Raw genomic sequence first — 15,137 nt, forward strand, 5'->3', positions numbered from 1 at the left:
TGGTACATTCCCTATCTTCTTCCCTTTGTCCACCCCCTTCTTGTTTCCTATTGTATTATCCTTCATTTTGTATTAGAACGTTGACATGAAGCTTGCCTTAGAATGTTGGCAGTCAGTGAGAAGGCAGTTAAGCAGCTTTGTAGAGGAAGGCTGCATCAAAAAAGCGTATTACTTACCTCATCTGGCGTGTTTATTTCTTCATTAATATTACCCACTTCAATGGTACTCAATTACATACCGTGATAAGATAAAAGGCTGAGTCTGCCCTATCGGTATTCAAACTTGTGCCATTCAGAATACTGTAAATATCATTGCAAGTGTTAACTCACTGAGTGTAAGAAAGTGCCATCTTTCTTGCATGGTATGCCCCCACTTTTTGCTGAATTGCTGAATGTACTTTGACTGAGTGTGCCCTGGACTCCTGCCAATCAGGTGTCCAGGGCCTATGTTCCTTCCCTAAAACCTAAAACCCAAATTGACAAACCCCGGCCACATGTCAGCCCCTGGTAAATGGTACCCTAGTTACCCAGGGCCTTTTGACCAGGGAAGGCCTCTAAGGGCTGCAGCACTTATTGTGCCACCCTTAGAGGCCCTGTACCCTATCACAAACACACTGCCCTTGCAGGCTGAGTGTCTGGGTACAAGACAAAACAAAGAGTCGACATGGCACACATCCCTGTGTGACATGCCCGCAACCTACACTGCCCTGGCATACATCAGCCACCCCTCTAGCTGTGTGCCCTATGCCAGTGGTGTGGGCACAGGAGCATGAGCCCTGTGTCCCTACAGTACCCAGGTCCATTTCTGGGCACTGTAAGTGCAGTGCTGCCATTTAAGAGTATATGGTGCTGGGAGCTCGTCAAACACGAACTCCACAGCACCATAATGGCAACACTGAAGACTGAGAAGTTTGGTATCAAACTTCTCAGCACATTAAACCCACACTGATGCTAGTGTGGGATTTAATGTACAAAGCACTACAGAGGGCATCTTAGAGATGTCCCCTGAAACCTAACCTACAATCCACGTCTTTTCTGAGAGGCTGCCTAGGCTGCCACACAGCAGACATGTTGCTGGACCCCTGGGTGGAGAGCCACCGCTCTCCTGGGCCTGCAACAATGCACATCCTGGGCGAGGGGCTAGGTCTCCTCCCCCAGGATGGGCAGGGGAAAGCTTCAAAGGCATGCCGCCTTTGTGAACTTCTCCAGGCCACTTGCTGTACTTAGCAACTGGCCCCCACCGGTTCTGACCCACACTCTGGCGGAAAGACTGGCCGGAAACTCCAAGTAAGGACAGGGGATGTTCCAGCCCTGCCAACCCCACCCCTCAGGTGGAGGAGGCGAGGTGAAGCACATCTCCGGGCCCTCACCATCTTGAAGATGGGGAGCCCTACCCAATCAGGACTAGGCCACTGCCCCCCTCCACAGGAGAGTGGCAGGATAGGGGGTGTACCCACCCCAGGACAGGGACCCAGTGGTCCCTGCCCTTTACCTACCTGTAACGCCCCTACATTTAGTATTTAGGGGCACCCTGAACCTTCCTTCCTAGATTCCAGATTCTAAAACCGCAAAGAAGATCAAGAAGAAAGAAGACCTGTCGTGCAACTGCTTAAGAAGAGGAAGACACCAACTGCTTTGGCCCCAGCCCTACCAGCCTGTCGACCCTCAAACCTGCTCCTGCTAAATCCCGGCACCTCCTGTGGCCAGCAACCTCACAAACCCCAGAGGACCTGGCTACCTTGTGACTCTGAACACCTGGGACTCCCACGAGCAGTGGCTCTGCTCAAAGCAAGTATCTAATCCCTGGCATCAGCCGGAACCGCGACCCTGCACACTCTGCACCCGCCAAGCCTGGCCCGTGCCGGAGTGGACAAAGACCCCGAGAACGTCCCCCCGGCAACTGTGACCCCGAATCCGGCACCCAAGGACCCACCTCGACGCTCCTGACGATGCCTGCAGCCTCAGAACCAGGGACCCCCCAACCGCGATCAACAGAGGGTAAGATTTCCCGACACCAAAAGGCACCCCTGCACCTGGTGCCCTGCGTCCCCCTGTGCCCGACTCCTGGGTACCTACCTATCCTCCAACTACCCAATATACCTCTCGAAGTGGTGGTGGCACCTGAAGAATCTTCGTCCCCGAGCTTGAAGCCTTTGTTCGACCTTGAGCTTTTCCATAGGAAGCCAGTTGAGTACTTACCCAAAAGCTGATAACTCACTTTTCTTCCATAGGGTAACATTGACTGGTTTCTCTTGAAATTTCTTCTAAGTGTGGAGTTTCTAAGCTTTAAAATATTCACTTCAAATCATCCGAGTAACGAAAATGAAAATACTCACCTGCTATTAGGAGAGATCCCAGTGCTGGACCTTGGTGCCCAGCACTGACCCTGAAAAGTACTTACGACCGTACTGACCACTAACTCAATTTTCTCCCATAGGAAACCATTGACTGTTTTTCTGTGAAATTTCTTTTGTCGTTTTTTGCAAACTGTTGGACTTGGCCCTTCTGGCAAGTTCACCCCTAGAACTTTTTGCATTTATCCTAGCCTTTTTCCTATGTTGTATTAGTGGTTTTAGGCCTCTAGGCACTTTCACCTTGTGTCCCAGTGGAAAGTGCATGTGCTCTCTGAGTGCATGTGGTGAGATAGGCCTGCCCTCCCATATGAATGCATGGGGGATCCGAGTGACCATGTTAAGTCCTGATGTGAGAGGAGCGCAGGGTCGAGTTTGGTATGTGCGAACTCGTGAGATTGAATGCTGCGCGATGATGTGTGCGGTGTTACTGTGTCTAGTGTAGAAGTGCCACTTCTAGAAGCTGGCATGTCTGTGTAATAAATGTGCAGTGACTGTCTGGCTTGTGATTGGCTGGTGTGCCTGGCTCCAGGAGTCAGGATGGGTCTGCCCTGGTGGTGAATGGAGAGATCTGCATGTTGATGGCAGGGAGGAGTACACCTGGGACCTGAATAGGGCTGGGCTTTCCCTCCACAATGCTGGCTCCACCCCCTGTGGTGCGTCTGATGTCCCTGGTCTGTCCTGTGAATAGGGAGAGGGGCTGAGCAAAACAAAGTGCTCAGGAACCAGTTGCATCTGGTTCGCCCCTTCCCTGCACCTTTGGAGACAAAGGATTTTTTGTATAAAAGAGGGGCTGTGACCCCATGAAAATGTTCTTGTTCTTGTGTTCTGACTTGAATCTACCAGGGGCATGCTGCTGCTGGGGCTCAGGGGAAGGCTTGCCTCCCTGGGCCCTGCCCAGCCCCTGGAGGTCCTGGATGCTGGATGACTTCTTTTGGACTTTTGGAGACTGTCCTTGCCCTGGAGGGCTTGCCTCCCTGGGCCCTGCTTTGCCATTGAATCTCTACAGGAACTTTCTGCTGTTCTTTTACTCCAGGACCTGAGGGACTGTGTGCTGCTTGTGGTGCCTCAAGAGCGCTATGCGTTGCTTTGACTTTCCCCTGGGAAGAGGAGCGTGGGCTGTGCGGCGCTGCCCGGTCCTGTAGAGGGAGTCCCCCTCCAAGGGGATTCCCCCATGCTGGCTGCCGAGCAGGAGCCCACCCGGCTGATTGGTCGTGTTTGCGGGTGCCCGCCCCGCGTATTGGTTTTGAATGGAGGGAGCCTGCCCCTCATTGCTGCCTACTGTTGCCTTTGTTGCTGCTGCGGGTGCCCACCCTGCTGTGATTGCCTTGGCGGGAGCCCACCCCGCACTTTGCTGGTGGAGATCACCGCTGCTGCCCGGGCGAAAGCGGAAGTCAGGCGGCATTGTGCCTGGCGGCGGGCGGGACTTCCGGTTTTTCGGAGGATGTCCCGTGCACACCGTCTCCTTGGAAACCGACCAGGAGAAGGCGGCCCGGAAGACTGCACAGGCCTTGCGGGGCTCCCGTGAGTTGAGGGAGCCCCGCGTATCTCCCGAGAGTCCCGGGTCCCAGGAGTGGGCCCGGCTGAAGGAGAGAGGTGGCCGGAGCAGGCCGCGATAGCGTAGTACCGCATGCGGGGCTCCCGTGGTATAGAGGAAGCCCCGCGGAACGCCGCATAGACCAAAGTCCACAGAGGAGCAGAGAGGCTCCCCCATTGATGTGCGTCGGTGCCGATCCCAGCCGCCAGATGACCCCGAGCAGCCCCGGTGAGTAGGGGCTTCCTGAGCGGACCCGCCGTTGCGGGCCACTCCAACGAGGGGGGCACATTGCTGTTTTACGGGCCAGGGGGGCCCGTGGTCGCTCCATCGGGGCATATTTGTTTAAAGGGCCCCAATGGGGGTCCCAATGGCCAGTGGTGCCCATGCTACCACGTGTGAGGGGCATGTTTATTTTTAGAGCCTGTGCGTGGCTCCAACCTGGGGGCAAAGTTATTTAAAAGCCCCTTTTGCATCCATACTCACAGCTGCCCCGCTAGTCAGTGGGCCGCTGCAACGATGGGGCCATAGTAGTTAGAGAGCCCCAGGGTGCCAGGTCCCCTTGCTCCTTTCCCAGCTGCCCTGCGAGAGCGCAGGCAGCTGCAACGTTCTGCACAGAAGTAGTCTATAGTCCCTAAGAGGGACAGAAGAGGCACAGTGAGTGCCCTGCCTTTTTATTGTTGTTCACAGCTGCCCAGCAAGTAGTGCGCAGCTGCACCGTTTAGGTTTTTCTTTCCTTAGGGGATGTGTTTGAATCCGTAGTGAGAAGCACTCCTTTGCTTCCCTTGACTTTCTCAGTTGCCCAGCAAGCAGTGGGCAGCTGCTACGTTTAGGTTCTGGTGCAACCTGGACCCTAATGTGATTGAAGTACTATTGTGATTTATATGTTTTAATGCTTTGGGTGTTAGGAAATGTACCGTGTGTAGTATGTTTTGCGCACCCTGTGTTTTATACCTCTAGATATCATTTCTGCATAGGAGGTTGTTTTGTGTTGGGTATTAGGAAATGTAATTCAGGGAGTATGTTTTGCGCACCCTGTGTTTCATTCCTCTAGATATGATTTCTGCATAGGAGGTAGGGTCTAATGAGTTAGACTTGTGAGAGATTGCATAATGTGTTTATGCCCCTGTGATGTATACAGGATAGGTTTTTATAACTGATTCTATTGTGATAATGCGGAGGTCATTATTGCGCCAGTAGTTACTGGTTGTGCTCTACAGTTATAATTTGTGTTACAGTTGGTATATGTTCTACATTTACAATTGGTGATTTGTGCTAATTCTGACAGGGGTCCAGGTGGCCCTGTCTTGTGTAAATAGTCCCCTGTAAAATTCTGCCCAGTGCCAGTTGACCCAGTGTAAATTATGTGATTATCATCTAATGTGTTTATTACAATACAAAGACTATTTTTATATATAACCTTGCGTGGAGTTTCTTTTGTGGTGAGCCTAGGGTGTTGTGTGCGCGCGCAAACGCTTTACACATTGCCTCCGGGATAAGCCTGACTGCTCGTGCCAAGCTACCAAGGAGGTGAGCAGGGGTTATCTTTGGCGTGTAAGTCCCCAGCCCTGACTTAGAGTGGTGGTCTCTGCCTGGCTTTGGCGCAAGCCCTAGCCAACCAGAGATCCCATTTCTAACACAAACTATAAATATTCTTTAAAAATCTCACCAACTGTGAAAACTTAATTACTTACCTGTTTTAGATAGATGCCCCAGTACTGAGCCTAGGAGCCCAGCACTGGATTACAAAAGTAACGAGAACATACTTTACCCGTAACTTGAATTTTTTTCATAGGAAACCATTGACTGTTTTTCTGTTAAATTTCTTCTGTGTCGATTTTGCAAACTTATAAATATTCCTTAAAAATCACCTGTGTAACTTAAACACACTGCTTACAGGTGGTACACTAGTGCTGGATCTAGGATCCAACACTGACCTAGAAAAAGTAACCATAACCCCACTTACCTGCTAAGTGAATTTCCTTCCATAGGATAACATTGGTAATTTGATTAGAAAAAGTTTGTTAACTTTTAAAATAGCAAAATCATGCTTAAAAATCACAACAGTAACTAAAACGAATTTACTCACTTGTTTCCAGAAACTGTCCCAGGACTGAATCTAGGATCCAGTCCTGGAGTTAGAAAAGTAATCCTGAAAGTAATCAATTGCACATAACTTAAATTTCCCATTGAGCTCAATGTATTATTGTGTTTGAAATTGTGTTGCCTATTGCAACAAACTGTAACTATTACCTGCAAAAGTCAATTGCCTATTGCAAAGTATTTAACTAAAGCATCTCATTCTGAGAAAGTATATTTTGATACCTATTGTTGGTTCTAAAATAAAACAACCATATATTTTTTTATACAAACCATTGGCCTAGAGTTCAGTTATTGAGTGTGTGAGACCATTTGCTGACTGAATGTGTACAACAAATGCTTTACACTGTCCTCTGATACTGCCTTACTGCTCGACCAAGCTACCACTTTAGGGAGTAAGGTTATATCTAACGTTAACCTCTGTCAAACCTCTGGGGACTGTGGACTCTGTACACACTGTACCTATTTGGGAACAGTATATACAGAGCCACTTTCTTACACTGAGCCACTTAGCTGAAGAGTCAAACAAAAAAAGCAAATACAACGTTTTGACCCAGGCTGTGACTTTCACTCGATATGGGCTGTGCCCCCAATTCACAACTATCTTCCAGATGATTAATGGGGGCCGAATAGGTTTGCTTTTTGCATGTTATTCATAGGCCACACAAATGGTGCAAAGTGAAGGGCCGCCATTTTTACATGCTGTCATTTCAGAAGTCTGAGAAGCGGTGAATATAATTACTGATTGTTCATTTAATTTCATCTTCATTTCTGCTAAAATGTTGAAATTTTATATTTGAACTTTTGATAAAACTCTCTTAAACGAACAGAAGTCATTTATGCGACTCATGCCACTCTTCAATTGATCATTTCCAGTGCTGCAAATGACGGCCAGGCAACCGAACAGGACATAATTAAACATGGAAAATTCTGAATTGTATCAGGGGCGGGGGCTTGGAAGGGAAACTGATGCCTGTTGCACCATCTTGAACTCTTTATCTCTGGAAAGATGAAGATGCTGGAAATGGTGTAGGCCTCCTCGATTCTTGCCTCCAGGCCCCTTGTTCATGCCAATGAAATACGTAGAAACACCAAACTCAAAATATCCATTTCTTTGAGTGTAGCAGCAGCCTTGAGTTTTTGGACTATAAAAGGCAATAAATATTTGGTAGAAGTCTTATTATTCCTAAATATATGGGGTGAGCTTAGAGTAAGTATAAGGACTCAGAGAGACATGTATGCATATTAACCAGGGTTTGTCTTTCAGTGAGTTCTGCAGAGCTATTGAATCAGAGCTGGTTGCTGCCCTTCACAGTCCACTGCACACATGGCATTTTCTGGGTTCAGGGAAACTTCCTGCTTTTCCCTGTGAAGGATTGATTAGTTCTATGCATATCACAACAAGAATACCCCCTAGGCCCTCACTCATCACTCTAAACATAGAAACCATATGTTGACGTTTTCACTAACTCGGCGTAGTGACCGTGTCCACGTCTGGCATTGCTTCTTTCTTAAGAATGATGACTCCTTGCGGTATTATACAATCACCCACTAGTCTCGACAGTGTTACGTTTCCAGGATACTTTCTATGTTAAATGAGGCTTTCAGTTGTTAAATAACATTTCCTGCCATATAGTTACAACCGAATCATTTTTGACAAGCTTCAAATGATCTTCCTATGTTTATGGGTCATTATAAATATTGTTTATTTATTTTCTATTAGGAAGTTCCAGCGTTGACCGTGAGGACCTCCCTATTCACCTTGTGAAGGACATCCGGAACTATTTCCAAGTGAGCCCTGAATATTTCTCCATGCTTCTGGTCGGGAAGGATGGAAATGTGAAGTCTTGGTATCCCTCCCCCATGTGGTCCATGTCCATTGTGTATGAACTCATTGACTCCATGCAACTCCGGAGGCAGGAAATGGCCATTCAGCAGTCACTGGGAATGCGTTGCCCAGAGGATGAGTATGCCGGCTATGGTTACCATGGATACCATCATCAGGGTTACCAGGAAGGCTATCAGGATGACTACCGACACCATGAGGGCTACTACCATGGATATCATGACTAAGAAGTCAATTTGGAATTTCAACCCATCTGCTGTTGGATCAACTCGTTACCAAAGTCTTAGCAAATTCCACATTCAGCATCCATTCCTCGCCTTCTTGCTCAGCATTTGAGGGTGTGCACTTAGCAGACTTTTAATCCCTTGAGTATGCACCAGCCTTCAAATCAAAGGTTTCAAAATAGCACTGAAACATAACTAAAGAACATAAGATTTGCTTTATCTTGAGTCTGGAATTCCAATGTGTTAAGTAAAAATGTTTCCTATTGACTCCGCTGGGTGTTGCATTATAAGTAGAAATAAGACCTGTGTAGACAGTATTATGTTTTTTAAGCCTATATCTCTATACATAAAATCTCTGCATATGTATAGAGATGTAATTCATGTAAGTATTATTTATTGGAAAATTTAAAACTCTGGAAAATTATGTAAGGATGACCAAAGACTTGAGCTGCTTTGGTAAGCAGCAACGTAACAGCCCATAGGTCTTTGCTTTTAGTCAGAAAGTCGAAATGTTGCACAGAATAATTTGTTCTGCTGTATATGTCACTCAAGAGACTATTTGAATGTTCAAAACGGCAGTGTCCACAAGACATGACAAAAAAAAAAGACCTTTCGTATCCACTTTTGAACAGAAGCAGCATCGGACCTGAAAATGAAAGAGCGATATCTAGTTACAGAACATGCCAAGATCAAACCGTCCAAATATTCCAAAATATATTTCTTCGAAGAAAAATCTAGGTACTCAAACCTTCCTCAGCTTATAGGCCTCCCACAGCATATGGGTGTTGCAAAAGATATGGGTGTTCCACAGCATATGGGCCTTCCACAGCATATGGCGTTTTAGAACGTATGGGTGTTCCACAACGTATGGGTGTTCCACAGCATATGGGTGTTCCACAGCATATGGGCATTCCAAAACATATGGGCGGCCCACAGCATATTGGTGCTCCAAAACATATGGGTGTTCCACAGCATATGGGCCTTCCACAGCATATGGGCCTTCCACAGCATATGGGCGTTCCACAAAGTATGGGTGTTCCACAACATATGGGTGTTCCACAACATATGGGTGTTCCACAACATATGGACGTTCCACAGCATATGGGCGTTCCACAATGTATGGGTGTTCCACAGCATATGGGTGTTCCACAGCATATGGGCGTTCCACAACATATGGGTGTTTCGCAGCATATGGACGTTCCACAGCATATTGGCGTTCCACAACGTATGGGTGTTCCACAACATATGGGTGTTCAACAGCATATGGACGTTCCACAGCACATGGGCATGTTGCAAGCTGGAGCACGCTTAGAAAGGAATGAAGGAGTAATACTTAGTTCACTGGTTTTTGTGCATGGTCGCAGTGAAGGTATATCACAACACATTGGTATACATTTTGTAACAAAAGCGTGTGTTTTTCCTTCTGTCTGGGCCCACTTGACTAAGGCAATGTGGAGTGTCATCACTTTGCTGTTTGGCAAATGACAGCTCCACTGACTGTCCAACATAAGCTCAAAGCAGGCCATGGCTGTCAGCCTTTGGTATCCAGGGAGCTGTTATTTTTCTTTTTGGGGGGTACCCAGTCTTACTAGGGGGATGAGATTTGACACCATAAAGATTGGGGTCTTTGCAACATGGTACATGCGCTCGTTGTACTTTTTGGAAATTTGCTGACCCCATGCTTATGTGAACATTCCTTATTGTTGGCCTTTTTCAACCAGTTTTGGTTGCTATGTAATGTTGCAAAAGTTTTTATAAAGCACACGTCCAATTACGTGACCCCCTCGGTGCTTTTCCTTGCAGACCTGTATGAGTCATGTTCTGTTCAATTTTGGATTTTCCCTGTGTTTGAATTCAATGGGGGAAAGAGGTTTTCGTGACCAGCTGGCCAAATTCGAGTGAAGATGAGGTATTTTTTAGATTAGAGACTAAGGGGCACATGCATCAACGAAAATACGGATCGCAAACGGGCTGATTCGCAGAATCTGCCCCCTTGCGACCAGTATTTTAGCATTTGGGATGCATCAACCTAAATGCAAAATGGGAATTTTAGTAATCGCAAAATTTGCGATTACTTAAATTGCAAATGCATTTAGGGAATCGCAAATTGCGATTGCCTGAAATGCAATGCATGATGCAATTTCAAATTGTGAATTCGCTATTAGGGATCGCAAATTACCGTCAATTTGAACTTGATGGAAATTTGCAAAAACTTTGAAAAATGCACTAAAGTGCATTTTTCAAAGTTTCATGTTACACACGCACATGCCCTTGGGGCATGTATGTGTGCAACATGTGTTAACATGGCGATTTCAGGGGTGCAACAGGGTGTCCTTATGGCACCCTTGCACCCATGAAATTGCATGCGCAATTTGCGAGTATCAATTTGGTGTACGCAAATTGCGCATGTAATTCCCATTCATTCTTATGGCCTCTAGGCCCATAGGAATGAATAGGTAGGTATTCCTTAATTGCGATTCGCAATTTGCGAGTCGCAATTAAGGAATATGTAGGAATCGCAATTCTTTTTTGCAATTCCTACATGCATAGGGATTTGCGAGTCCTAAATAGCGATTTCTTAAAATTCTCTATTTTGGATTCGCAAATCCTGACTTTGATGAATGTGGCCCTTAGACTTGTGTCCACCCTTGGCATGTGCTCTACCAGTTTCTATACCTTTATCTGTCTTGTTGTATCTGAACACCAGACAGTTGTTTGTCTATTCTCAAGGATGTCACAGTCATCTCATGCAAACACTTCCTGGAAGAGAAAAAGAACAGAGACTCATTCGGCGACATCCTGATGACTGCAGTGACTGTGACACAGACACAATTTATTAGTGTTTGCAGAATTCACAGGATATGGCTTGAAGCACTACCTTGAAAAAGTTGACGTTGCGTTGCACTAATAATTTTGTGTTTTAGAACAAGTTTTTTAGCCACAGTTGTGTGTGTGATGTCATTGATCAGCTGGAGTGGCAGAACATGAGGTATAAAGGTGTATTTATTCCACCATTCTTTTTAACACCCTTTCTGTTAAATAAAGAATACTGACTTGTTTATGAACAATATGGTGTGATAGTAGTTTGTTAAACAGACGTTTGTTAAATACTCTGTGGCATAGATGGAAAGGAGTGGAGCAAATATAAAAGCACCAAGTAATCTTTCAGTCTCAGTTACAGACAGCTGTAGCTGTCTATAGGCAAGCACTTTGTTTCCAAAACATAACATATCCTTAGAGTTGGCTTTATGACAGCCCATGGCTCATTACTGGACTGCTTGTTTTCTCTTCCTGGTGACTCCTCTTGATTAGGTGGTTTCCCTTCCTATTCTTGTTTGTGTCCTGCCAAGGAGCATCTCGGTCTCACAGTGTTCTGACTGAAGTTGCATCCTTTCCCTTCTAACTTGAGGGGACTGCTTTTATTTATTTAGTAACAACACTCCAGTGGAGTGCATGTGTTTACTTGCTGTCTCTTCCCTGCTTGTTCCTCTGCTTTCATGCACTCTCTATTTTTATACTCTACCCGCCTCCCGCCTGCTCCTCGACGCAGGTGAGTGTCCCCAGGGGATTAGTCATTTCTGGTGCTGTAGCACATTGACTTGCCAAAATCCCCAAGTAGAAATCGAGGGAAATTGCTGATACCTGGAGTTACCTGGCAAAGCCTATGGGGCTTACTGAAAGGCCCTGTGCCAAAGCCACCCCCCCCCGGCCCCCTCACCACCACACTCAGGATGCTGCTGTGCCCAGCCCACACCACTGTGAAGTCTAGGAAAAAGGGGTTGGAAGGACAAAGAGAACAAAGCCAGCTTCCTCACTGGCTCTGGAGAAGAGTTTGCTGGTTGGGTGGGTTTAAATTTACATTTAGCCTAACAGGAGCTAGTTTAAGACTCACTGCACCTTATATACATAGCACTCTGCTTCACACCCAAACCTAGATTTAATCTTGACCTTTTAAAACACTAGCTCCTCTTAGTTGGAGAGTTGTAGCCCACACCAGGTACCTTGTGGTCCTGGTGTGAGGAAAACACCCAATGATGAAGCATGCCACCCTCGGGTGGGTGAGGTTCTTTAATAAAAGCATTCCTCCGCATACAAGATTTTTTTTCTTTGACTGGACATACTCTTTTCCATGTTAAATGGGTGTGTAGTCCACCATCGCAGGAGCTTTGGGCCTCCCTCCTGTTCCACTGTTGCCATTGTGCAAGTGCACCCACTTGGACAAAATTGTTCCAGCTGGGCCGGACCTAAGTGAAAGAGAAAGGGAAAATGAAAGGGAGAGGGAAGGGGAAGAGAAAAGGAAGGGGAAGACAAAGGAAAATGGAATAAAAAGGGCACAGCTGCACCAAAGGGTGCTGTTCAAGCTACAAAGACTCACTTCATAAAACCTTGCAGTGGCTTTCTTAATTTGCGTATTCATTGTTGTGGTTCTCAGGAGGGCAAGGATACCACAGGAGGTTTTTGTGCTCTTGGGAATTGCCTTGAGCACTAAGTGATTTTTTTAACCTTGCCACCTTAAGTGTATGAGTGTCCAGCAACAGTGACCCTGGGAAAAGATTCCCTCCATTTCAAGAACACTTGGAGCTAGGGTTTTAGGCCAAGGGAACCTGGGGTGCCAATACATTTGCTACTGGGTCATCTGTAGTTGCTAAGTAATCTGTTAAAGGTAGAAATAAGACTTTCAAGCTTTGCTCATATCGCTTTCTCGTCCTGGCACCTGCAAAGTGCTACTTGGTCTTTTGTTTCCTATTGTTTGCTCTATGTGTATTGCGGGCCATCTTGGAATGGCTTTTATTTCATAAAAACTGAACTAACAAGGCACGTACACGGAGGCGAGTTGACATCCAAAGTATAACTTATATTGCAAGAAACAGTTTTAATAAAGGCGGGAGGCAACCAATGTCCTCTGAGCCTGAAGTCTGGCCCTCTCTGGTGTCTGGAACGTCCAAACACCAGCACTCCACCCTGGAAATCTAAGCACAAGCACATCACTGAGAATCCTTTTGCATAGTTATAACACATCTCTCTTCTCTAACAACAAAATTAAACAATAAACCAATGCAAATACTACAGAACAAAGATACGTTTCGAATATCAGCAATCAATACTAGAAAAAATTAAAATCATATCAGAAATAAGATCTTGCATATCAAAGAAAAACAAGTTACATAACAGAAATAAAACATTTCATTTCAGAGAGCATATAATAAAAAAACAACACACCCATACCCTCTACTCCAAAATAAAGTCTTCAAATTTCTTCAGAGTTCCACATAAACGTTTGGAACCTTGATTTAGTGCACTACCCATGACATGGCCATCACATTGACTTTGTGTACCAGCCATGACATGACCGTTAACTTGAACCTTTTTGCCCATGACCACATCTCACCCAACCTCATTATGACTCCTGGGAAAACCGACATCTTTATCACTCTTGGTAAATCCCTGCACCTTGCCACCTGCACAACATAACACCAATGATCATTAGTCTTTACGGCACAACATTTCTCACTTACCTCTTCTACTTGAAGAGGAACACCAAACGTCACCATACCTTTCATTACTTTGGATAAAGGTGATTTGAAGCAAACCCAATCTCCTTTTACTAATATCTGTAGACTAGTCCCTTTGACCCCATCAACCTTCTTTAACTCCTCCATTGACTCACTTGGATATTGGACCGAATGTTCTCCATATCATAATTCACTCTTTCACCATTTTTGGACAACTTACTTAACCAAGTTGGTGCAAGTAAATAATACGCTGTTCTTATCCTCAACGCTACAAACGGAGAAGCACCCATGATACTATGTGGTGTATTACTTAGATATTACTATAGCATTGCTCGAACAGCATCATCAACATCCACACCTTCAATCACTGCACCCCTGATGCATTCAGATACTAAACTATTTGCTCTTTCCACCTACCCATTGCTTTGCGGGTGATATCAACTGTATCGCTTGTGCTTTATAACTGCACCTTGCAGAAATTCCTTTATCTCAGCAGACACACACTATATATACTTATATCAGAGGGACAATCCTCCCTAGCAAACACATCTCTGAGAAAAGTAGTAACCACCATAGTATGAGTGTTACTCACAAATTTCCTCTCCTACCACTTTGACAAGTGATCAACTAGCACAATAACGAATCGTACATTCAGAAGAATACAGAATGGTCCCAAGAATTCAATACTGATTTTGTCCCAAACCTTTTCTGGACAACCTACCTCACTCATTGGCAGGGCGAGACACTTCAAGTTCCTACCATTCTAAGAACAAGTAGAACACCTTAAATCTACATCTCTATCCATACCTGAGCACCAATAGATCTCCCTGAGTTTCTTCCTCATAACAGTCACACCCAAATGATCCTCATACATAAGATGTAATAAATTAACCCTTGACAGTAATGGGAGGAACTAACTTGTCAGCTCTAATCAACAACCCAAATTCCACAGACAACTGTCTGGATCTTGCTATATGATTGCAACTCCACAGAAAGATTATTTTCTTTGGGACACCCATCCGTCATGTACTCCATAACCTTCCCTAAAACCACATCAAGTTCAAGTGCGTTCCTCCATTCTTGTTCACTAACACACTTACCTTCACTTCAGTCCACTCTAGCTACCAAACTGTCCACATCTTGTTGATCCTCCGAGATTTCATCTGTCTTGTCCATGGAAAATGGAATCCTAGAAAGATAAGCTGCCTCCACATTCTTTCCACCAGGTATGTATTCAACCACAAAAGGATACTCTAAAAGCTTCACACTCAATCTAACCAACCTTGCAGAAGCTTTTTTTGAATGAACATTAGAACCACTGATAAATGGTGCCAATGGATTATGATCAGTTCACAACAAAAATTTAGTTTCCCAATGATTGCAAGCCTGACTGAATCCTCGGAGTCAATGTGAAGCTCAAGAAGTCCACCTCTTGATAGCTCTCACTGCTGAATGCTATTAAATCACAGACGATGGTAGTTATCAAGCGAGGAAGGATGGAAGGACAAGAAGGGAACAGCAGGGAGGGAAACCTGAAAGAAATAAACAAAGTAGATTAAAATCCTCTGTC

At 45.4% G+C, this 15,137-nt stretch overlaps 1 protein-coding gene across 2 annotated transcripts in view; it reads left to right on the forward strand.

Annotated features, from left to right (window-relative positions):
• Positions 1-11,122, forward strand: part of CCDC80 (coiled-coil domain containing 80) — a 355,389-nt gene extending 344,267 nt beyond the window's left edge. For both annotated transcript variants that reach the window (XM_085622971.1, XM_085622972.1), the window contains exon 8: positions 7,708-11,122. In XM_085622971.1, the coding sequence (XP_085479097.1) occupies positions 7,708-8,057 (350 nt within the window). In that variant the 3' untranslated portion in view covers positions 8,058-11,122. The remainder of the gene's footprint in view (positions 1-7,707) is intronic.
• The last annotated feature ends 4,015 nt before the right edge of the window (positions 11,123-15,137 follow it).

Source organism: Triturus cristatus, chromosome 8, assembly GCF_964204655.1.
Source record: "Triturus cristatus chromosome 8, aTriCri1.1, whole genome shotgun sequence".
NCBI lineage: Eukaryota > Metazoa > Chordata > Amphibia > Caudata > Salamandridae > Triturus > Triturus cristatus.